Source organism: Mobula birostris, chromosome X, assembly GCF_030028105.1.
Source record: "Mobula birostris isolate sMobBir1 chromosome X, sMobBir1.hap1, whole genome shotgun sequence".
Classification (NCBI taxonomy): Eukaryota; Metazoa; Chordata; class Chondrichthyes; order Myliobatiformes; family Myliobatidae; genus Mobula; species Mobula birostris.
Window position 1 is genome coordinate 4695379 of NC_092402.1, and position 24092 is coordinate 4719470.

A 24092-nucleotide genomic window follows, 5' to 3' on the forward strand; every position below is an offset into this window, starting at 1 on the left:
CTGAAGACTTTGCACATCCATACTCCCGTCATTCTGCTGATGCCCAGTAGGGGGCGCCCTGACCAGCTGCTTCAGTGCCCGGTTCGGACATTGGACTGAGGCAGACAGGAATTCTCCAGAACGGGGAGTCAGAATCGCCCAACGCATCACCGGCACCAGCCTACCCACCGTCACGGACACAGATACAGAAAGGGGCAAGTAACATCGTGAAGGATCCCACCCACCCTGCTCACGGACTGTCTGTCCCACTCCCGTCAGGGGGGAGGCTACGTAGCATCCACGCCAGGGACCACCAGACTCAAAAACAGTGACTCTCCTCAAGCAGTGAGTCTGATCAACACCTCCACCCACTGACACACCCCCAACCACTGCTACTTTACCATTTCCTGTCAGGGTCACCTCATGTACAGACACTCCTGTGCCCAGCGTCACTTTATGGGCATACAGTCTAAGTATAATAAGCTATTTTATGTATTTTGATTTATTGTGTTTTTTTAAAATTGTGTTCTTTATCTTAGTGTTTCTAGTGCTGAACAAGATCCAGAGAAACGACTGTTGTGCTCTCCTTCACACAGGAGGCACTAAACAATATTGCGTCTTGGCTCAAAGTGGAGAGAGACTGCCCCTCACAAATCAAAGTATTGAGTACAGGAGATGGGCCGTTACGTTGAAACCGTATAAGAGGTCTAATTTGGAGTACTGTGCGCCGTTCTGGTCATCTACCCACAGGAAGGATGTCAGAAAGCGTTGAAAGAGTGAAGAGAAAGTTTACAAGTCCGTTGCCAGGAGCTGAGTTATAGGGAAAGGTGAGGACTTTTATTCCCAGGAGTGTAGGAAAACAAAGGGAAATCGGATAGAGGTCTACAAAATCATGAGGGGCATGGATAGGGTGAATGCAAGCAGGCTCTTTCCACTGAGGTTGGTTGGGGCTAGAACTGGAGGTCATGGGTCAGGGGGTGAAAGGTGGAAAGGCGAATCCGGACTGACAACTATCTCGTTCTCCTGTACACTCGCGTGCTGGAAACGGCAAGAAACATCACAAACAATCGGCGCGTGTGGACGCCTAGAGTGGCTCATTCTCTGACCCTGGCAAGGTGGCTCCTTGACACTCGGTATCTGTGATTTTGAAATTTTGAAACTCACCTTCTCCCTCCCGATTATACTGGAAGCGCGAGGTGTTCCGTTGTGAAAAGAGGCCGAAGGGCCACAAGAATCCTGTTTATAAACACAAGTCATGTATTTTGTTACGTGGGAAGAAAACAAGACAGTCAATCATGATGACAAAACCTCCTTTTTGTTTAACAGTTACCCCGTCCATCTAGTTACACCGCTTCAGAGTTTCTGTTCCCCGTACCGGCTAACCTGAGGTTCGGCTTGCAAGGTAGTTTGAAATGTTTAGGGTGCCAAGAGTTCTCACTACATCAGGGGGTTTCCCAGCCTTCCTTTTCCGCCGTGGGCCCCCTCCCGTTAACCGAGAGGTCCGTGGACCCCTGCACTACACAGCGCTTTCGGTGATAGTTAGTGTCCAGGTGAGATTTTGGAGTCATAGGGCACCACAGCACAGAAAGAGGCCCGCCGACCCGCCTAGCCTTCGTTTTCTCAGGAAAACCCTGCCAAACGTAGGCAGCAAGCGAGGCCGCTCCAAGGGGCTACTGGAATGCTGCCCACGAGTCGTTGTGCCAAAACCAGCGATGCCAAGATCAGTGAGGCCTGTCAGCGTGGTACCAACTGCTTTGAGACAAAGGCGTCAACTGCTGGACTGCTATCAAAACTGGAGCTTGTAACCTGCTCCTCTGTTGAAGGAAACGGGACGACGGTTATGCCAAATATCCCCCAAAAGACAGCAGTTTCACATTTTAATCTTCCTGAGAACCACACGCGGCTCTTTCCAGAGCTTCCGCCCGCACCCATTTTAACAATTTTCTACCGGAGCACCATCCAGAGTGGCCCGGCTGGCTTTTGCCACTGAGTGGTCTGGAAGCTGCGAGGCGTCGGATCACAAGACCCCACAGACAGTAAAAACAGCCGAGAGGACCCTCAGGGTCTCCCTCCTCCCTATTTGTGACAGCCTTATATATGAAGCGTCCAGAGCACTGTTGAGGATCCCTGCCACCCATCCCACAATCTCTCTGACCCACAACCGCCAGGGAGGAGGTACAGGAGCATCAGGACTAGGACTGTCAGGCTGGGAAACAGCTTCTTCCATCAGGCTGGGAGACTAATGAATACCGTGCCACCACTGAGGTCTCGACACCAGGACAGCGGGCTGTTTACTGTTTACCTGCACTGCACACTACATGCACTTTGAATTATATTTTACTAATGCATTTATGGAAATATTTTGGTTTACGTGCTCTGTGTGATACATGTACTGTATCGTGGGTCTACTGTGGCCAGGAGGAATGTTGTTTCAGTTGGTTGTATCTAGTGTACAGTCAGATTCCTTAAAGTAGTTATAAACGGGGGCTGGTAATGGAGATGAGCTCCCACTGCCTATTAAATGCTCCCAAAGGCGTGCACCTCAAACAGCCTCTGACAGCCAAGTCCAGCTCCTGGCCTTCACGTGAGGCTTAGCTACTAAGCCCGGCGGAACCGTGATGACTGACACGAGAAGGGGCAAAGTTGGGTCACTGGCACCTTAAAACCAGTCGCTTCGGGCAGATGGGGGCTCGTCAGCCGTGGTTGGCAGCTCATCTATGAGAAGGAAAACTCCGATCTCAAACCTCCCGCTGCCTTGCGGCTGCACTCACTCGCGGGGAAGGCTTCTGGAGTAACCCCCGAGGGAAAAATCCAGAGCTGGAGTCCCTAATGCAGTCCTAAGCTGACGGGCAACCCCCCGAGGCCGTATCGGTCTCTGCCGTTCCTTTGGGTTCATTAGCTGTGTGGAGAGGGGGAGCTGCCACATGGGCAACAGCTCGCTCTCCGCATCGTACTGCCCTACATAGACAGCTAGGGCGCCACATCCATGCTCGACCATGACCAACGGGGGGGCCTCAGTACGTCAAAAAAGCTAGAATTTCCAAACTAATTCCAGTCACCGCATCTGTAAACAAATTAAGTCTTTGTCTGAAGGATCGGTTACCCACAGTGGAACATATTTTTCTGGCACAGACTTGCTGCAAGGTTTTTCCATAATTTCCGTTTGTAAGTCAAATGCAATTGTGATCAAGCATTTGCAGGCTGTTGGCGAGTATTTCCTGGTGCACGTTGAAATGGAGGGATTTTAACCACATCAGAATCTCTCCAATTTCACTGAAACTGTCCCACACTGAACTCATTTGGGTTTCAGCTAGCTTGTTTGGCAGCAGAAGATCATGTTGAATGAAAAGTTTCCGTTATTGGTATCTCTTCAAGTTTCCATCAGGAACAGGATTTAGCCTTCAGCTTTACACAGCTCAACCCTAAAGCACCACCTGCTACTCAGTAAAGATTAATGTCTGCTATTATCCGGCTAACAGGGACTTCGGGAGTATAGACAAAAGGATACAGCAGCTGTCTGGCGACAAATGAGGGCAACAAATATATTTAATTATGTATTACGGACATTATTTGTCTCAGGGAGAGGGGGGAGAGAGAGAGAGGAGGGGAAGGGGGTGAGGGTCTGACAGAGGGTGAAGGAGAGATTCTGTTCTGAGACCCCTGTTCTTTTTGATTTTTCTATATTACAGGTGAGGCAGGGTGGGGGGTTAGCAACTTTAAAGCTGGCATTTTTGCAAACGGTCGATCTCACCGAGAGGTATCAAATGTTGAAAGGCCCAGACAAAGTGGATTGGGAGAAGAAGTTTCCAGTCGTGGACCAGAGGACAGACTCAGGACAGAGGAGCATCCTTTTAGAACAGGTGTGGAGAAATTTCTTCAGTCAAGGAGTGGTGGATCTGTGGAATTCATTGCCATGGACAGCTGTGGAGGCCAAGTCAGTTAGAGTGGAGGTTGACAGGTTCTTGATTTAGAGAGGGATTCGAAGGTTACGGGGAGAAGGCAGGAAAATGAGGTTGAAAGGGATAATAAGTCAGCTATGATGGAATGGCCGAGCAGACTTGATGGGTGGAGTGGCCTAGTTCTGTCCCCTATGTCTTATGGTCTAACATTCTGACAAACTCAACTAAAGTAAAAATGGTGCTGGGCACCAAAGACATCCCAGAAATATCAGGCACTTACAAGTGACTGTATTGCTGGCACTGAAAGCTTCCAGGTAGAGCACCAATGTCCAAACTCCAATGTCCCTGAAACTCTCAGCAAAATGCACACCAGCATCCCCACTCTCACCTTTCCAGCGGCCTTCCCGACAGTTTTCACAATCCACAGACCCTGCTCCTGAAACTGTCTCCACTCCCAGCTTTCCAGCGGCCTTCCCGACAGTTTTCACAATCCACAGACCCTGCTCCTGAAACTGTCTCCACTCCCAGCTTTCCAGCGGCCTTCCCGACAGTTTTCACAATCCACAGACCCTGTTCCTGAAGCTGTCTCCACTCCCAGCTTTCCAGCGGCCTTCCCGACAGTTTTCACAATCCACAGACCCTGTTCCTGAAGCTGTCTCCACTCCCAGCTTTCCAGCGGCCTTCCCGGCAGTTTTCACAATCCACAGACCCTGTTCCTGAAGCTGTCTCCACTCCCAGCTTTCCAGCGGCCTTCCCGGCAGTTTTCACAATCCACAGACCCTGTTCCTGAAGCTGTCTCCACTCCCAGCTTTCCAGCGGCCTTCCCGGCAGTTTTCACAATCCACAGACCCTGTTCCTGAAGCTGTCTCCACTCCCAGCTTTCCAGTGGCCTTCCCGACAGTTTTCACAATCCACAGACCCGGTTCCTGAAGCTGTCTCCACTCCCAGCTTTCCAGCGGCCTTCCCGACAGTTTTCACAATCCACAGACCCTGCTCCTGAAGCTGTCTCCACTCCCAGCTTTCCAGCGGCCTTCCCGGCAGTTTTCACAATCCACAGACCCTGTTCCTGAAGCTGTCTCCACTCCCAGCTTTCCAGCGGCCTTCCCGACAGTTTTCACAATCCACAGACCCTGCTCCTGAAGCTGTCTCCACTCCCAGCTTTCCAGCGGCCTTCCCGACAGTTTTCACAATCCACAGACCCTGCTCCTGAAGCTGTCTCCACTCCCAGCTTTCCAGCGGCCTTCCCGACAGTTTTCACAATCCACAGACCCTGTTCCTGAAGCTGTCTCCACTCTCACCTTTCCAACGGCCTTCCTGGCAGTTTTCACAATCCACAGACCCTGTTCCTGAAGCTGTCTCCACTCCCAGCTTTCCAGCGGCCTTCCCGACAGTTTTCACAATCCACAGACCCTGCTCCTGAAGCTGTCTCCACTCCCAGCTTTCCAGCGGCCTTCCCGGCAGTTTTCACAATCCACAGACCCTGTTCCTGAAGCTGTCTCCACTCCCAGCTTTCCAACGGCCTTCCCGACAGTTTTCACAATCCACAGACCCTGTTCCTGAAGCTGTCTCCACTCCCAGCTTTCCAGCGGCCTTCCCGACAGTTTTCACAATCCATAGACCCTGCTCCTGAAGCTGTCTCCACTCCCAGCTTTCCAGCGGCCTTCCCGGCAGTTTTCACAATCCACAGACCCTGTTCCTGAAGCTGTCTCCACTCTCACCTTTCCAACGGCCTTCCTGGCAGTTTTCACAATCCACAGACCCTGTTCTTGAAGCTGTCTCCACTCCCAGCTTTCCAGCGGCCTCCCCGACAGTTTTCACAATCCATAGACCCTGTTCCTGAAGCTGTCTCCACTCCCAGCTTTCCAGCGGCCTTCCCGGCAGTTTTCACAATCCACAGACCCTGTTCCTGAAGCTGTCTCCACTCCCAGCTTTCCAGCGGCCTTCCCGGCAGTTTTCACAATCCACAGACCCTGTTCCTGAAGCTGTCTCCACTCTCACCTTTCCAACGGCCTTCCTGGCAGTTTTCACAATCCACAGACCCTGTTCTTGAAGCTGTCTCCACTCCCAGCTTTCCAGCGGCCTTCCCGGCAGTTTTCACAATCCACAGACCCTGTTCCTGAAGCTGTCTCCACTCTCACCTTTCCAACGGCCTTCCTGGCAGTTTTCACAATCCACAGACCCTGTTCCTGAAGCTGTCTCCACTCCCAGCTTTCCAGCGGCCTCCCCGACAGTTTTCACAATCCATAGACCCTGCTCCTGAAGCTGTCTCCACTCCCAGCTTTCCAGCGGCCTTCCCGACAGTTTTCACAATCCACAGACCCTGTTCCTGAAGCTGTCTCCACTCCCAGCTTTCCAGCGGCCTCCCCGACAGTTTTCACAATCCACAGACCCTGTTCCTGAAGCTGTCTCCACTCTCACCTTTCCAACGGCCTTCCTGGCAGTTTTCACAATCCACAGACCCTGCTCCTGAAGCTGTCTCCACTCCCAGCTTTCCAGCGGCCTCCCCGACAGTTTTCACAATCCATAGACCCTGTTCCTGAAGCTGTCTCCACTCCCAGCTTTCCAGCGGCCTTCCCGGCAGTTTTCACAATCCACAGACCCTGCTCCTGAAGCTGTCTCCACTCCCAGCTTTCCAGCGGCCTTCCTGACAGTTTTCACAATCCACAGACCCTGCTCCTGAAGCTGTCTCCACTCCCAGCTTTCCAGCGGCCTTCCCGACAGTTTTCACAATCCACAGACCCTGCTCCTGAAGCTGTCTCCACTCCCAGCTTTCCAGCGGCCTTCCCGGCAGTTTTCACAATCCATAGACCCTGTTCCTGAAGCTGTCTCCACTCCCAGCTTTCCAGCGGCCTTCCCGACAGTTTTCACAATCCACAGACCCTGTTCCTGAAGCTGTCTCCACTCCCAGCTTTCCAGCGGCCTTCCCGACAGTTTTCACAATCCACAGACCCTGTTCCTGAAGCTGTCTCCACTCCCAGCTTTCCAGCGGCCTTCCGGACAGTTTTCACAATCCATAGACCCTGTTCCTGAAGCTGTCTCCACTCCCAGCTTTCCAGCGGCCTTCCCGACAGTTTTCACAATCCACAGACCCTGCTCCTGAAGCTGTCTCCGGTTTCACAAGTTTTCACGTACCAAGGGCTCCTGCTGGCTCCAAGACTGATGCCCACATCTTCAGCTGCGCCCATCACTGAACACTGGCAGAGCAACTCTCCAATCTGCTCAATAAATCACCCTTCCCTTTCTCTGAAAACTGTGTCCGGTGCTCCCAGTTTGGCCTCTTGTATATCGGTGAGACCCGACATAGATTAGGAGACCGCTTCGCCGAGCACCGTCCGCCAGAAAAAAGTTTGAGGTTAATAACTCATCAGGGATGATTGATAAGTTTACGGCCTAAGGTAGAAGGAGATGAGTTATTAACTTCAAACTTTCTGCATGATCACTCAAGGAGTTGAACTGCATGTGCATGTAACGAGAGCTGTACAACTCATCTCCGCTGTATAACGTATCAATCACCCCTGCTGTGGACGCTTTCTGGAGGTCCAAGATCCGTATGCTCCACGACCGCTGGACTAAGTGTGTAAACGTAGGAGGGGACTATGTTGAAAAATAAATGTGCTAGGTTTTCTAAAATTGACTCCTTCTACCTTAGGCCACAAACGTATCAATCACCCCTCGTAAATAGATAGAAGACTTCACAGGCAACTATGAATGAAGCAGGATACCTTCAGTAAGAGCTGTGAACAGCTACCGTAACGAGGAATTGAGGACAGTTTGAAATGAGATCAATTGCTTTTACACAATCATCGCGCTCCTTTCTAACTGTCTCGGAGTTCGGTTCCTGGTTTGGATGGACGTTGGAATTTGACTGACCCGAAGTGGAGGGAGATAGCCTGAGCCGCTCTGAGTGCACACCCCAAATGGGACCTACTTTCTGAATGGAGGTTTAACGCTCAAACACCGAACTAGCAGGCAGCACGCCCAGACAGATGGGACAGGTCCAATACAGAGAGCAGCAGCGAGAGTTTAAGACTTCACAAGGGATAGAGACAGGGACTCTTCGCCGGGTACTTCGATGATAGAAAAACAGAGGGTTATGTGGGAGGGTGTTGGCGCGTGGCCAAGTGGTTAAGGCGTCAGTCTAGTGATCTGAAGGTCACTAGTTCGAGCCCCGGCTGAGGCAACGTGTTGTGTCCTTGAGCAAGGCACTTAACCACACATTGCTCCGCGACCACACTGGTGCCAAGCTGTATGGGTCCTAATGCCCTTCCCTTGGACAACATCGGTGGCGTGGAGAGGGGAGACTTGCAGCATGGGCAACTGCCGGTCTTCCATACAACCTTGCCCAGGCCTGCGCCTTGGAAACCATGGTCGCACAAGACTAACGGATGCCTATAAGTATGTGGGAGGGAAGGCTTATATTGATCTTGGAGCAGGTGAAAAGGTCGTGGACTGGAGGGTCTGCACTGTACAGTAACGTTCGATGTTCTACATTCTATTTTTTTTTAATTTTAAGATACAATGTGGAACAGGCCCTTCGAGTCACACCGCCCGGCAACTCACCATTTAACCATAGCCTAATCACGGGACAGCTTACGACGGCTGATTAGGTAGGTCTTTGGAATGTGGGAGGGGACCGGAACGCCTCGAGGAAAACCCACTCACTCGCGGGTAGAACGTACAAACTCTTTACAAGTGGCACTGGAAATGAACCCTGGACTCCGATACCCCCGAGCTGCAATAGCGCCATGCAAATACCCTGGTGCCCGACATGCAAATAAAATCAAAATCAGATCTATTGTGGTTTAGGATTAGCTAAGAATCGGTGTTTATTAGGACATGGGATTAAAATTTAAACTAAACCTGCTCACATCTTTTTTATTGAATGTTGGTTTCTCCCTTTTAGACGCCTCACAAATGAGCAGCACGTCTACAAATCTACTTTTGTAACCGCTTTTACAGACTGAGGGAAGGTTTGCTCTAATCACTTTTAAAAAAAAGACTGCAATAAAATGAAATTTTAAAAAAATTATTCCACTCTCAGTGAATTTCACCAGATTGACAATTCCTCACGCAGGTGCAGAAAAGGACAGTTTTTCCACCCTTACCTGCGAGAGGACCATGGCCTTGTCATTGAGTTTGGAGGCTTGCGTGTCTCAATGGCCCAGAGAGCTCTGTTGGCTGGCGTCAGAGCTTCGTGCTTTGGCTCTCAGTCAGGTCAGGCCAGGCCAAACAGGTCAAGGGGTAGAGGCCAGACTAAGAGTGGTCCACCAGCCCTCCAGGTTCGGGGGGCTCAGCTCAGGGCTAGCAACCCTGACTGGTCAAACAAAACCGTTATGGAAACAGCAATGAGGAATCCTTCTACATCTGAGTGCGACGGTATTCCTGAGTCTCGACCCGGGACTTGCATGACTGACAAGAGGGGAAGCTACTGACATGATGAAAGAAGCCCAGAACATCACCAGGGATGGAGGATCTTTACGGAAACCCTAAAAGCCAGCTGCGTAACAAGCAGTAAAAAACGTCTTATATACCTTCTCCTGTGCTTCTAGCTCCCCCACTTGTGGGACAGTATTGGCCCCGACTTTGAGGGAACTTACCATGGACAACTCTGAGTGCCCTACTAAAATCCATAAGCAACACGTCCTCTGGTCACCGACTCGGAAATGCCCACCCACTGAGAGGAGATCTGACCCCTGACCTGGTTCGCGAACCTAGCACCTGAACTAGTATGGTCTCTCTCTCCCTCCAGTTGGCCAGTCTACATATTGAGTCAGAACCCTTCCTGGACACACCTAACAAGGTGGTGCCAATTAATATCAGGGAAGATGAAGTCACCCAAGACAAGAATCCTTGTCTTTTCCAAAACCTTGTCTTCCAATCTGTTGCTGTTGGGCTGGTCTATAGAATACTCTCAATAGAGTGATTGATCCCTTCCACTTTCTGACTTCCACCCACACTGACTCAGCAAATGATCTCTCCACAATGCCCTCCCTTTCTGCAGCTGTGGTACTTTTCCATGATTATGAAGTAACTTCCCTCACTTCTGTCACAGGAAGGCAGCACTCATCATTAGGGTCCAACCCCCAACCGCCCACCACCCAGGACACGCTCTCTATTGCAGCTGCTATCAGGAAGGAGGTTCAGGAGCAGTTACTACCCCTCAACCACCAGGAAGGAGGTACAGGAGCCTCAGGATCCACACCACCAGGTTCAGGAACAGTTATTACCCCCTCAACCATCAGGAAGGAGGTACAGGAGCCTCAGGTCCCACACCACCAGGTTCAGGAACAGTTATTACCCCTCAACCATCAGGAAGGAGGTACAGGATCCTCAGGTCCCACACCGCCAGGTTCACGAACAGTTATTACCCCTCAACCATCAGGAAGGAGGTACAGGAGCCTCAGGACCCACACCACCAGGTTCAGGAACAGTTATTACCCCTCAACCATCAGGAAGGAGGCACAGGAGCCTCAGGACCCACACCACCAGGTTCAGGAACAGTTATTACCCCTCAACCATCAAGAAGGAGGTACAGGAGCCTCAGGACCCACACCGCCAGGTTCACGAACAGTTATTACCCCTCAACCATCAGGAAGGAGGTACAGGAGCCTCAGGACCCACACCACCAGGTTCAGGAACAGTTATTACCCCTCAACCATCAGGAAGGAGGTACAGGAGCCTCAGGTCCCACACCACCAGGTTCAGGAACAGTTATTACCCCCTCAAACATCAGGCTCTTGAACCAAAGGGGATAACTTCCCTCAATTTCACTTGCCCCATCACTGAAACGTTCCCACAATCAACATTTTGACGACTCTTCCTCTCACATTCTCAATATTTATTGCTTATTTATTTATTATGATTTCCTTCTTTTTGCATTCACGGAGTTAGCTGTCTTCCGCACTCTGGTTGAAGGCCCAAACCAGGCGGCTTTCCATGGATTCTGTTATGGTTATTATTTTATCGACCTACTGAGAATGCCCACAGGAAAAAGAACCTCAGGGTTGTATAAGGTGACGTGTATGCACTTTGATAACCAATTTACTTTTAACTTTACCACCCTCCCCGTCCGTTTTGAAACACCTCAACCCCAGAACATGCAGCAGCCATTCCTGCCCTTGTGACTACCAACTCTCAGTAACGGCCAACGGCGCTGTAAATGGAACTTAGTGACAGATACTGCACGATGTCACCGAACTAAAAGGAGCAGTCGGAAAGAGCCAGTTACTGCCACTCTTGGTGCTAACGTCCTCGACCCGTAAGTATCCTCCAGCTTTACCTGGAAACATCCAGTGAATATGACACTAGATTACCGCGGGTCCAACGGGCCGCACTGACCAGCGTCCCAATCAGATTTAGAGGAAGATGCTGCCTCCTGCTTGGCTTTGCTGCCTACCCTTGGGTCAGCTGCAGGGTCATCAGCCGGGGGCCATCACTCACTGATGTCTCGCTCCTTTAGCCCAGGTACAAGACGTCTCCCTGCCACCCCCAGCAGTTTCCAATGGGGTTAGTCCAGGGGTCCCCCAATCTCTGTCCTTCTTCCTCGGCCACAGCTACAAGCTGCCCTTTTCTGCCCCTCCAGCCAACTCTCTGGTGGCCCCTCCTGAGCCCCACTCCAGTCACCACCACATCACGGAGTGAGCTTGTTGTCGACATGCCAACGCCCTCCACGGGGCAGACGAGGGTCCTCCAGCCAGCGCCCTTGCACTCAGCTGTCAGGTCCGAGTACTGCGGGCAGCCTCCACTCCTTCCTCCCGTGGGATAGTTAACTCAATGAGGAGGACCGCCTTGGCCGCCGTGGAACACTAGCGTAATCAGAGGATAATTCGCAATGACCAATTAACCTACTAAATGAGGTTCACGAGGTTAATTGCTGGGGTGGCGGGACTGTCATATGTTGAAAGATTGGAGCAACTGGGCTTGTAAACACTGGAATTTAGAAGGATGAGAGGGGATCTGATTGAAACATATAAGATTATTAAGGGATCGGACACACTGGAGGCAGGAAACATTTTCCTGATGTTGGGTGAGTCCAGAACCAGAGGCCACAGTTTAAGAATAAGGGGTAGACAATTTAGAACGGAGTTGAGGAAAAACTTTTTCACACAGAGAGTGGTGGATCTGTGGAATGCTCTGCCTCAGAAGGCAGTGGAGGCCAATTCTCTGGATTCTTTGAAAAAAGAATTAGATAGAGCTCTTAAAGATAGCGGAGTGAAGGGATATGGGGAGAAGGCAGGAAAAGGGATACTGATTGTGGATGATCAGCCATGATCACAGTGAATGGCGGTGCTGGCTCGAAGGGCCGAATGGCCTACTCCTGCACCTATTGTCTATAAACCAGTACTGAAGGAGGGTCTCGGCCCAAAATGTCGACTGTCTATTCATTTCCGCAGATGCTGCCTGAGCTGCTGAGTTCCTCAAGCGTTTTGTGTGCCTGTTGCTCTGGAGACTTTTCCCCGTGTTCATGACCTGCTACCAACCGGTACGAGTTTGGACTGTGGGAGGGGGAACCAGAGTACCCGGAGGAAATCCGCGAGGTTCACGGGGAGAATGTACAAACGCCTCGCAGACGACGCCAGAACCGAACTCGGGAACGCCCCGAGCTGCAATAGTGTCTCACTTACCGCGATGCCCGGGTTCATGGAGAACCCTTCAGGCATATTAGCTCTCATGAACAAGCAGCTGCTCTGACCCGCATCCTATCTGAATGAATCGCTTGTGGCAAAGTTTCAACATTAAATAACCGAGGTCAAAACATTCATCTCTATGCTTGTCCACCGAGCTCATTAAGTGCCTTAATCTTTTTCAGATCAGTGGCTTGCTCCAATAAAAACAGTCCGTTTAATAGACTGAAAAAAAATTCGATTTGAATTATAAGCCACATTTTAGCATTGTCAGCAGTTTTGGGCCACTTATCTGAGAAGAGATATGCTGGCATTGGAGAGGGTCCAGAGAAGGTTCAGAAGGATGATCCCGGGAATGAAAGGGTTAACATGTGAGGAATGTTTGGTAGCTCTGGGTCTGTGCCTGCTGGAGTTTAGAAGAATGCAGGGGGTTGGGGGGGGGGGGGGTGTCTCACTGAAACCTACTGAATATTGAAAAGCCTAGATAGAGTGGAAGTAAAGAGGATATTTCCTACAGTGAGGGGAGTCCAAGACCAGAGGACACGGCCTCAGAAGATAAGGATGTTGCTTTATAACAGAGATGAGGAGGAATGCTTTAACCAGAGGCCGGAGAATCTGCAGAATTCACTGCAACAGTTGGCCGTGAAGGCCAAGCCATTGGGTACATTTAAAGCGGAGGTCGATAAGTTCTTGATTAGTCAGGGTGTCAAAGGTTACAGGGAGAAGGCAGGAGAATGGGGTTGAGAGGGATAGTAAATCAGCCACGATGCAAAGGCCGAGAAGACTTGATGGGCCGAACGGCCTAATGCTGTTCCTGTGTCCTACGATCCAATAACGTGTGATGATTGATCCACGCATGGTCAACGCGATCTGGCGTAATCTGGATCAGTCTCTCAGAATGGAGGCTGGAGACAGCGGTCAGTGTTGATACTCATAATTTATGATTTGGATGGAAGTGCACATGGTTTGTCAGTAAGTTTGCGGATAACACAAAGTTAGATGGCGCCATTTACAGCTGGACAAACTCTGACCTCAAACCTCTGCTGCTATACTCACTCATGGGGGAAGGCTTTCAGAGTAAGTCATATCACCATATAACAATTACAGCACGGAAACAGGCCATCTCGGCCCTTCTAGTCCATGCCCAACTCTTACTCTCACCTAGTCCCACCGACCTGCACTCAGCCCATAACCTTCCATTCCTTTCCTGTCCATATATCTATCTAATTTAACTTTAAATGACAGCATCGAACCTGCCTCAACCACTTCTGCTGGAAGCTCGTTCCACACAGCTACCACTCTCTGAGTAAAGAAGTTCCCCCTCATGTTACCCCTAAACTTTTGTCCTCTAACTCTCAACTCATGTCCTCTTGTTTGAATCTCCCCCATTCTCAATGGAAAAAGCCTATCCACGTCAACTCTATCAATCCCCCTCATAATTTTACCTCTATCAAGTCCCCCCTCAACCTTCTACGTTCCAAAGAATAAAGACCTAACTTGTTCAACCTTTCTCTGTAACTTAGGAGATGAAACCCAGGCAACATTTTAGTAAATCTCCTCCGTACTCTCTCAATTTTATTGAAATCACAAAGGGAAGTCCAGAGCTAAGTCCCTAAGGCAGTCCTACCTTGAGTTCAACTCTGACTGGCAACTCCTGTGATGCCACTGGTACCAAACTGTTCCTCTGGGTTCATCGGATGCGTGGAGAAGGGGCAGCCTGCGGCACGGGCAACAGCCTGCTCTCCGTATCGTACTTACTGCCCTGGCTTGCCTATCACATAGACAGCTGGGACGCAGCATCCGTGGCCGACCCTGATCGAGGGAGGGAGGGCGGGCCTCAGAGTGAAGTTAACAGTGAAGAACTGTGTAGATTACAGAGGCATCTTGGTCAGTTAGGGAAATGGGCAGAAGGGTTTCAGTACTGATTAAGTGTGAGGTGATGTAGTTTGGAAAGTCAAACCAGGGTAGGATTTATATTGCGAATGGTAGAGCACTGTGTGGGCAGGTGACCAAGTGGTTAAGGCATTGGACTAGCGACCTGAAGGTCATGAGTTTGAGCCCCAGCTGAGGCAGCGTGTTGTGTCCTTGAGCAAGGCACTTAACCACACATTGCTCTGTGACGACACCGGTGCCAAGCTGTATGGGTCCTTGGACAACATTGGTGTCGTGGAGAGGGGAGACTTGCAGCATGGGCAACTGCCGGTCTTCCATACAACCTTGCCCAGGCCTGGAGAGTGAAGACTTTCCAGGCGCAGATCCATGGTCTCACAAGACTAACGGTAGAGTACTGGGGAATGTTATGGAACAGCAGGACCTAGGAAGTACATGTACCTCGTTTATTCAAAACAAGACAGGGTGGTGAGAAAGGTGTTTAAGTCATTGAGAAGAGGAGCTGGACATTATGTTGCTGGCTGTATTGAGAATACTCTTTTCCCCTCCCCCCGTTACTCTCTTTGGCCTTTTACCTCTTCTCACCTGCCTCTCACTTCCCTCTGGTTCCCCCCTTTCTCCCAAGGTCCACTCTCCCCTCCTGTCATATTCCTTCCTCTCCAGCCCTTCACCATTCCCACCCGCCTGGCTTCACCTATCACCTCCTTTCCAGTCCTGGTAGAGGGTCCCGGCCCGAAACGTTGACCGCTTTATTCATTTCTGCGGATGCTGCCTGGCCTGCTGAGTTCCTCCAGCATTTTGCGTGTGCGTTACTCAGAACGCTGTGCACAGTTTTGGTCGTCCTGTTACAGGAGAGGTGTGGCTAAACTGGGAAGAGGGTAGGAGAGATTTGAGGATTCTGTCTGAACTGAAGGGCCTGAGCTTTGAGGTGAAGTTGAACAGGCTAGGTCTGGACTGGAAAGGAAAGGGGAGGAAGCTGGAATAAAAAGGAGGGGGAAAGAGGAAGGAGGAAAGCTAGAAGATGACGGGTGAAAAAAGGTAAAGGGCTGGAGAAGGGATTCTGATACCAGAGGAGAGTGACCACAGGAGAAAGAGAAGGATGAAGAACACCAGGGGGAGATGATAGGCAGGTGAGGACAAAAGGTAAGAGGCCAGAGTGGGGAATAGAAGAAGAGGGAAGGCGGAGAAGAAAAGAAAAACAAATTACCAGAAGGAGGAATTGAGGTGTTGCTCAGTAAAGCAGATCATGCTGGAACGAGAATGGGAATCGGTTAAAATCACTGGCCACCAGAAATCTCTGCCATTGGCAGATGGAGCGGAGGTACTCCTCGACGAAGCAATCTTCCAATTTAAGTCGGGTCTCGCCAATGTAGAGGATGCTGCACTGGGAGCATCAGACACAGCAGACAACCTCAAAAGATTCACGGGTGAAGTGTTGCCTCAGCTGGAAAGACTGCTTGGGGCCCTGAATGGAGGTAAGGGAGGAGGTGAATGGGCAGGTGTAGCATTTGTCACTTGCAGGGATATGCGCCGGGGGGGAAGATTAGGGAGGAGGGACGAAAGGACAAGGAAATCAGGGAGGGAGCAGTCACTGCGGAGAGTGGAGAGTTGTGGGGGAAGTAGAGAAGTGCTTGGTGGTAAGATCCCATTGAAGATGACAGAACTTGTGGATGTGGAGGTTCATCGGGTGGTTGGTGAGGACAAGAGGAACTCTATCCCTGTTAAGGTGGCTGGAAGTTGGGATGAGTGCAGATGTCCAGGAAATGGAGGAGATATGGGTGAAGAACTGGTGGAGAAAGGGAAACCGATGTCCTGGAAAGGAAAGCCTCATCCTAGGATCAGATGCGGCAGAGACGAAGGAACTGGGAAAAGGGAATAGCATTTTTACAGGAAGCAGGGTGGGAAGAGGTATTGTCAAGATAGCTGTGGGTATCGGTGGGTTCATAAAAGATGTCAGTAGACAGTTTGTTTCCAGAGATGGGGACAGAGAGATTGAGAATGGCGGGAGGGTGTCAGAAATGGACCAAGTGAATTTAAGGGCAGGATGGAAGTTGGAGGCAAGGTTGGTGAAATTGACGAGCTCAGCATGGGTGCATGAAACGACACCAACACAGTCTTCAATATAGCACAGAAAGAGTTGGGAACCATTACCAGGGAAGGCTTTGAACATGGACTGCTCCACATAGCCATCGAAAAGATAGGCACTGCTGGGGCCCATACGGGTACCCATGGCTACCCCTCTCAGTCTGGAGAAAGTGGGAAGAGCCAAAGGAGAAATTGTTGAGGGGGGAGAAATAGTTCTGCCAGATGAGGTGGGTGGTGGTGGAGGGGAACTGGTTGGGTCTTTAGTTGAACAAGAAGCAATTTCTCCTTCTGGTAATTTAAATTTTCCTTCCCTTTTTATGTTTTTTTTAATTCCCCACTCCAGCCTCTTCCGTCTTCTCCTCACCTGCATATCGCCTCTCCCTGGCAACCCTCCTCCTTCCCTTTCTCCCATGGTCCACTCTCCTCTCCTACCAGACTCCTTCTTCTCCAGCCCTTGACCTTCCCCACCCTCTTGGCTTCACCCATCAGCTTCCAGTTCGTCCTCCTCCCCCTCCCTCCCACCACCTTTTTATTCCGTCTTCCCCTTCCTTTCCGGGTGCTGATGAAGGGTCTCGGCCAGAAACATCGACTCTTTATTCATTTCCACAGATGCTGCCTGACCTGCCGAGTTCCCCTGGCTTTTTGTGTGCTTTGTCCAAGACTTCCAGCAGAATCTCTGGTGTTTAATCTTTGTTACTTGGAACATAGGGGAACGAGGGAAAACCTGATAGAAATGTTTTAAGTTATGACAGGCTGAAATAAGGTAGACAATCTCTTTGGCCAGGGAAGGGGAGTCTAAATCTACAGAGCAAGATGTGGAGTGAGAGGGGAAAGACCTGAGGGGCAACCTTTTCTACGTAGAGGCCAGTGAGCATCTGGAACGAGATGCCAGAAGAAGTGGTCAAGACATGTATAATAATATCATTTAAGAGGCACTTGGAGGGGTGTATTTGGAGGGACAGGAATGAGGGGAATTTGGGCCAAATGCGGGAAATTGGGCAGGCACCATGGCCAGCATCGACTCGATGGGCCGAAGGGCCTGAAGCTGTGCTACGCTGCTCTGGTTTGATACTAGAACATCAACACTATAGAACGAGGACCAGTACAGCACAGGGACAGGCCCTTCTGCCCGCAAAGTTGTGCCGAACCAATCGAATTAATCATCAAACGGATAACTAAACTGATCCCCCTCTGCCTGCATATCCTTCCATTTTCCTCACAGCCACGTGCCCATCTAAACGTCTCCAAGAAGTCTTTAACACAGCTGCCTTGACCACCACCCCAGGAACCCCACCACACTCTGTGTTAAAAAATTGGCCCGTCACATCTCCTTTGCAATTACCCCCCTCACCTTAAATCAAGGGTTCACAACGTTTTTCATGTCATGGACCAATACTATTAAGCAAGGGGTCCGAGGAACCCAGGTTTAAATGGTGTTAAGACATAGAAACATAGAAAATAGGTGCAGGAGTAGGCCATTCGGCCCTTTGAGCCTGCACCGCCATTTATTATGATCATGGCTGATCATCCAACTCAGAACACCGCCCCAGCCTTCCCTCCATACCTTCTGACCCCCGTAGCCACAAGGGCCATATCTAACTCCCTCTTAAATATAGCCAATGAACTGGCCTCAACTGTTTCCTGTGGCAGAGAATTCCACAGATTCACCACTCTCTGTGTGAAGAAGTTTTTCCTAACCTCGGTCCTAAAAGGCTTCCCCTCTATCCTCAAACTGTGACCCCTCGTTCTGGACTTCCCCAACATCGGGAACAATCTTCCTGCATCTAGCCTGTCCAATCCCTTTAGAATCTTATACGTTTCAATCAGATCCCTCCTCAATCTTCTAAATTCCAACGAGTACAAGCCCAGTTCATCCATTCTTTCTTCATATGAAAGTCTTGCCATCCTGACGTCTCAACTCTGGGGAGAAGACATTGCCTGTCCACTCTATCCATACCTGTCTTATAAACCTCCATCAGATCTCCGCTCAGCATCCGGCACTCCAGAGAAAGCAACCCAAGTTCGTCCAAGCTCTCGTTATAGCACAGGTTCTCTAATTTAGGCAGCATCTTGGTAAACCACTTCTGCACCTTCTCCAAAGCCCCGATGTCATCATTTCTACGGCGCAGGAACACTTATTTAGTTTAATAAATTAATGAAGTAAAATGTGCTCTGAGTGATCAGACCTACGTGAGTGAGAGTGTGTGTCTGTCTCAAGATTTCTAGTACCTGCAGAATCTCCTGCGACACAGATTCTGCTCGACTTGCCGAGTATCTCCATCTCTCTTTATTTTCATCCGAAGACGTGGCACTCTCATTTTCCGCTGTTTTACAGTGGCCCCTTTCATCGGCACACCGGCTGGTCAACAGAAATATCTGGCCAGCCGATCCCGTGGCAGCAAGCAACTCGATGCAGAAAAGCATGCAGGCACGGTCAAGACGTTTAGTTGTTCAGACCAAACGTCAGAATGGGGAAGGAGCTTAGGAGAAGTCAATGGCGCTTAACGGCGACTCCCTTGCCTGAATCTTCGGAAACAGCTTTATTTCCTTCTTTAGTATCTCTATTTTTCCCTTTCAGGGTTCTTTTGAAGAACCTGACCTGGAGTTAAACGCTGACTACAGTCCTTTGCGGGAATGAGACCCGCTCTTGGGATTTCCTGACTGGTCATTATTCGACATGCCAAGGGCTCGGCCTAAGAGCCCTTGGAGGACTGTGATTTTGTGGCTCTGGAGACATGGGGATCGAAGGTTGGTGTCCTGGCAGGGGATCAGTGTGTCGTGGGAGTCATAAGGCTGTGTGCTCAGAGACCTGAGATCATGGGGCACAGAGCTCGGGAAGAGTGTCGTAAACCAGTGAGTTGTTTGCTACGTCTCCCCTCTCACTGTGGAACGAAGACACCGCTTTCTCCCTCATTAGGAGAGAGAGCCTGTGGCATGTCGAATACCGGGTGAACAAGCAGTCTTTGGAGTACTGCAAAGTTTGTGTTTTTGCTGTTGCTTTGCTCACGCTTGAGTGCTCGGTGGCGAGTGCCGATGCTTTTTATTCCTCGCCGGTGGTGGAGAGTGGGGGATCGTTGCTTGCTGCCGCTTTACGCACAGGGAGGGAAGGAAGCTGGGGGGGGGGGAGAGACTCTGGGGTCCTAACATTCTTTGGGGAAACTCCTCTGTTTCCATGGATGGTTGCAAGAAAAACATTTCAGGATGTATATTGTTTACATTTCTGTGACGTTAAATGTACCTTTGAAACCTTGAACGTCATCTAAGTGACTTTGGCCTTGGAACAATTGCTGGTGCCAGATGGGGTGGTTTGAGTATCTCAGAAACTGTTGGCTTTGTTTATTTATTTATTTTATTGCGATACAGTGCGGACCAGTCCCTTCCAGCCCAGCAAGCCCCGATTTAACCCTAACCGAATCACGGGACAATTTCCAATGACCAATTAACCTAGCAACTGGTACGTCTTTGGACTTTGAACCCAGGCGGGCACGGGGAGAACGCACAGGCAGCAGTGGGAAATGACCCTGGGTCGCCTGTGCTGTGAAGCGTTGTGCTAACCACTAAGCTACTGCACATACTCTTTTCAATGTCATTATCCGAGGGGTCCGTGGTCCCCAGGCTGGGTACCCCGTGCTCTGGAGTTTACAGAGAACGGTGCGAGAAACAACAAGGAATAATCCAGTGGTCAGCAATGCTGTGGGTGAAAACGCCTCGTGAATGAGAGAGGTCAGAGGACAATGGCCAGACTGGTTCGAACACACGTTACAACAGTGGTGTGCTGAATGCACAACATGTTGCACCTTGCTGTGGATGTGCCATGGCAGCAGAAGACCACACCGGGGGGTCCACGCCTGTCCCTAGTGAAGCGGCCACTGAGTGGATTATAATACTGATGATCTGGTATGGGGGGAGGGGGGAGGGAATGCTACTGCACGGGACCGAAAGAAGCTGCAGAGGGTCGTAAATTTAGTCGGCTCCATCTCGGGTACTAGCCTACAAAGTACCCAGGACACTTTCAAAGAGCGGCGTCTCAGAAAGGCAGCGTCCATTATTAAGGACTCCTGGCGCCTCGCCCTTTTCTCACTGTCACCATCAGGGAGGAGGTACAGGAGCCTGAAGACACACACTCAACGATTCAGGAACAGCTTCTTCCCCTCTGCCATCAGGGAGGAGGTACAGGAGCCTGAAGACACACACTCAACGATTCAGGAACAGCTTCTTCCCCTCTGCCATCAGGGAGGAGGTACAGGACTCTGAAGACACACACTCAACGATTCAGGAACAGCTCCTTCCCCTCCGCCATCAGGGAGGAGGTACAGGAGCCTGAAGACACACACTCAACGATTCAGGAACAGCTCCTTCCCCTCCGCCATCAGGGAGGAGGTACAGGAGCCTGAAGACACACACTCAACGATTCAGGAACAGCTCCTTCCCCTCTGCCATCAGGGAGGAGGTACAGGAGCCTGAAGACACACACTCAACGATTCAGGAACAGCTTCTTCCCCTCTGCCATCAGGGAGGAGGTACAGGAGCCTGAAGACACACACTCAACGATTCAGGAACAGCTTCTTCCCCTCTGCCATCAGGGAGGAGGTACAGGAGCCTGAAGACACACACTCAACGATTCAGGAACAGCTTCTTCCCCTCCGCCATCAGGGAGGAGGTACAGGAGCCTGAAGACACACACTCAACGATTCAGGAACAGCTTCTTCCTCTCTGCCATCAGGGAGGAGGTACAGGAGCCTGAAGACACACACTCAGCGATTCAGGAACAGCTTCTTCCCCTCTGCCATCAGGGAGGAGGTACAGGAGCCTGAAGACACACACTCAACGATTCAGGAACAGCTTCTTCCACTCTGCCAAACGATCCCTAAATGGACATTGAACCCTTGGACACTCCCTCACTTTTCTTTTAGTAGAAAAGTTTTTCTGTTTTTTTGCACAATTTTTAGTCTACCCCATATATGTATACTGTAACTGACTTAGTTATTTATTTATTATTATTTTGTTTTGTCTTTTTTTCTTCTAGATTATGTATTGCATTATACTGCTGCTGCTAAGTCAACAAATCTCACGTCACATGCCGGTGATAATAAACCTGATTCTGATTCTATACATTTGATACCAAATCTGTAAGACATGACTAAACCGAATCAGGGTGCTGCTTTTAATGAAGTACAAACGACAGATCAATGGAGAGACTTTAAAACACAGGAAATAGGCAAGGCCTCAATACTGCTTTGTCATTCGCTGTCCGATCACCGTAATCATTAATTCCCCTGGACCTTCGAAGTTTACATCTCATTTTTTGATTAAAAATTTGTGCCTTATATCTCTCTGGGTACAGAACTTCGAAGGTTCGAAACTCTCCAAGAGAAGAAATGCCTCCCTCCTCAATTTTCATTAACTGAGCTCTTAGTTTGAGACCCACAGCATCTCTTACAACACACACAAGATGCTGGAGCGACCCAGCAGGTCGGGCAGCATCTATGGAGAGGGATGAACAGCCGACTCTTCGGGGCTGGGACTCGATGGAAGTCCTGACTGAGGAAGTCTCGGCTCGAAACGTCGACTGTTTATTCATCTCCATAGTTGCTGCCTGACCCGTTGAGTTCCTCCAGCGTTTTGTATGTGCGTGTTGCTCTAGATTTCCAGCACCTGCAGCATCTCTCGTGTCTACATTACTTGTCCTTTTGTTCAAAAAAGCTGCAGAGAGCACAGGTTCACTCTTCTCCCTATCCCTCACAAAGGACGGTGCCAGGAATATTTATAGAAATGACAGGATCGAAGCCAGGAAAAAAAGACAGAAGGCAACACGAAAGGGAGGGGTGTGGTTAATAACTCAGTACATGTGACAATAAACCAATTTACCGTTAAAAGCTGCAGCATCACATTTTCTATATGAACTACCAATACAAGACAGGCAAACATCAGAAATCAAAACCAATCTGAGCCAACGTATATCTGACCCCAGTGTAAAATAATAGGTACAGCTGGGGACGGTGCTCGCTGGGGAAACAGTAATAGATTATTCATGAAACTCTGTCGTCTTTCCTGTCTCCCGTCAGCCATCTCATGGCTTTGTAGATCTCAGGGCAAGCAGAAGGGGGAAATATCATCTGCTGATGGGTGTGGTGACACACAGGCAAGTCTCCCACTGCCAGTGTTGCACTGAGAAAGCAGGTACCCGACCTGGAAAAACACAAGCGCTGAACACTGGCTGAAATACAAACTTTGGAGTTTCCAACCCTAACTATGAAATGCCCCCCAGATCACAGTGATGAGAGGGGTAGTAAAAGCTTAAAAAAAAGATCAAAGGCAGACGTCGCTTCTGGACTCCATAACATTCAGCAATCATGATTCAGATTCCCTAGAGCAGGGTTTCTCAATGTGGGGACCACAGACCCCTCAGTTAATGGCAGGGACGTGGGGAAGGTCAACTTGCATGTTGAGTCAGTGGTAAGGAAGGCAACTGCAACGTTAAATTTCATTTTGGGTGGACTACAATATGCAGTACTGTGCAAAAGTCTTAGGCACCCTAGGGTTTTATATAAATTTTGCTTTTTAGATGTTTATTTTTTGTCTTCTGCATTAATGTAGAAAAGAGCAGATTTTAGATTTCCAAACATTCATTTTCCTAAAAATTAGGTCACAGAGAAGTTTTTGTACTTCGATAAGGAAAGCAACATTTTAAGGGAATACACATAAAAGTTGCTGATGAACGCAGCAGGCCAGGCAGCATCTCTAGGAAGAGGTACAGTCGACGTTTCGGGCCGAGACCCTTTGTCAGGACTAACTGAAAGAAGAGCTAGTAAGAGAGTTAGTCCTGACGAAGGGTCTCAGCCTGAAACGTCGACTGTACCTCTTCCTAGAGCTGCTGCCTGGCCTCCTGCGTTCACCAGCAACTTTTACGTGTGTTGCGTGAAATTCCAGCATCTGCAGATTTCCTCGTGTTTTGCGATTTTAAGTAATAGACCACTTCTCAAATAAAAACTTGATGACTTTGTAGGTATATAGCCCAGTGCATGATTAAACAAAGATAACAAACAGGATGCTGATGATCAATGGCATGAGTCGAATGCACTAAACTGATTAATTGAAACCGAAACTGATGCAGAACGAATCAAACTGGGTGAAGGACAACCAAACTAAAAGGACGGGGTGTGGCGGATGTGACAGTTTAACCTTCAAACCTTCAATTCTTACTCCACGGCAAGAGTGAGCAAAGTAACAGGACACAAGGTGGCCGGTCATCCTGAATCAGCAACGTCTCTCCCAAGCAGAAATTTCATGGCAGACAGGAGATAGAAGATGTGCTGTCCAATCTCTTCTGAAGTAGCACAAAGAAATGGACAAGGACTGAGGACAAGAAACACACTGGTTGGCCACAGAAACTGACCCAGTAGGTGAGAGACATATCAAACTGACAATCCCTTCTAGGTCATAAGAAACTATCTTCAGCAAAAAGAAGAGCTAGGTGTTGTACAACAGGTGACACGACCTCCACAGAGCCCTGATCTCAACATCAGTGAGGTTGTCTGGGATTACCTGGAGAGACGAAAGCAAATGAGACAACTAAAATCTGCTGAAAAACTCTGGCAAGTTCTCCAAGATGCTT

General features: G+C 49.7%; 1 protein-coding gene across 3 annotated transcripts in view; it reads right to left on the reverse strand.

Moving 5' to 3' along the window:
• smarce1 (SWI/SNF related BAF chromatin remodeling complex subunit E1) overlaps positions 1-24092 on the reverse strand; it is a 128267-nt gene that overhangs the window by 63853 nt on the left and 40322 nt on the right. For 2 of the 3 annotated variants that reach the window (XM_072249724.1, XM_072249722.1), the window contains exon 3: positions 1144-1215. The exons of the other annotated variant lie outside the window; for it this stretch is intronic. In XM_072249724.1, the coding sequence (XP_072105825.1) occupies positions 1144-1215 (72 nt within the window). The remainder of the gene's footprint in view (positions 1-1143; positions 1216-24092) is intronic. 3 annotated transcript variants of the gene reach the window in all.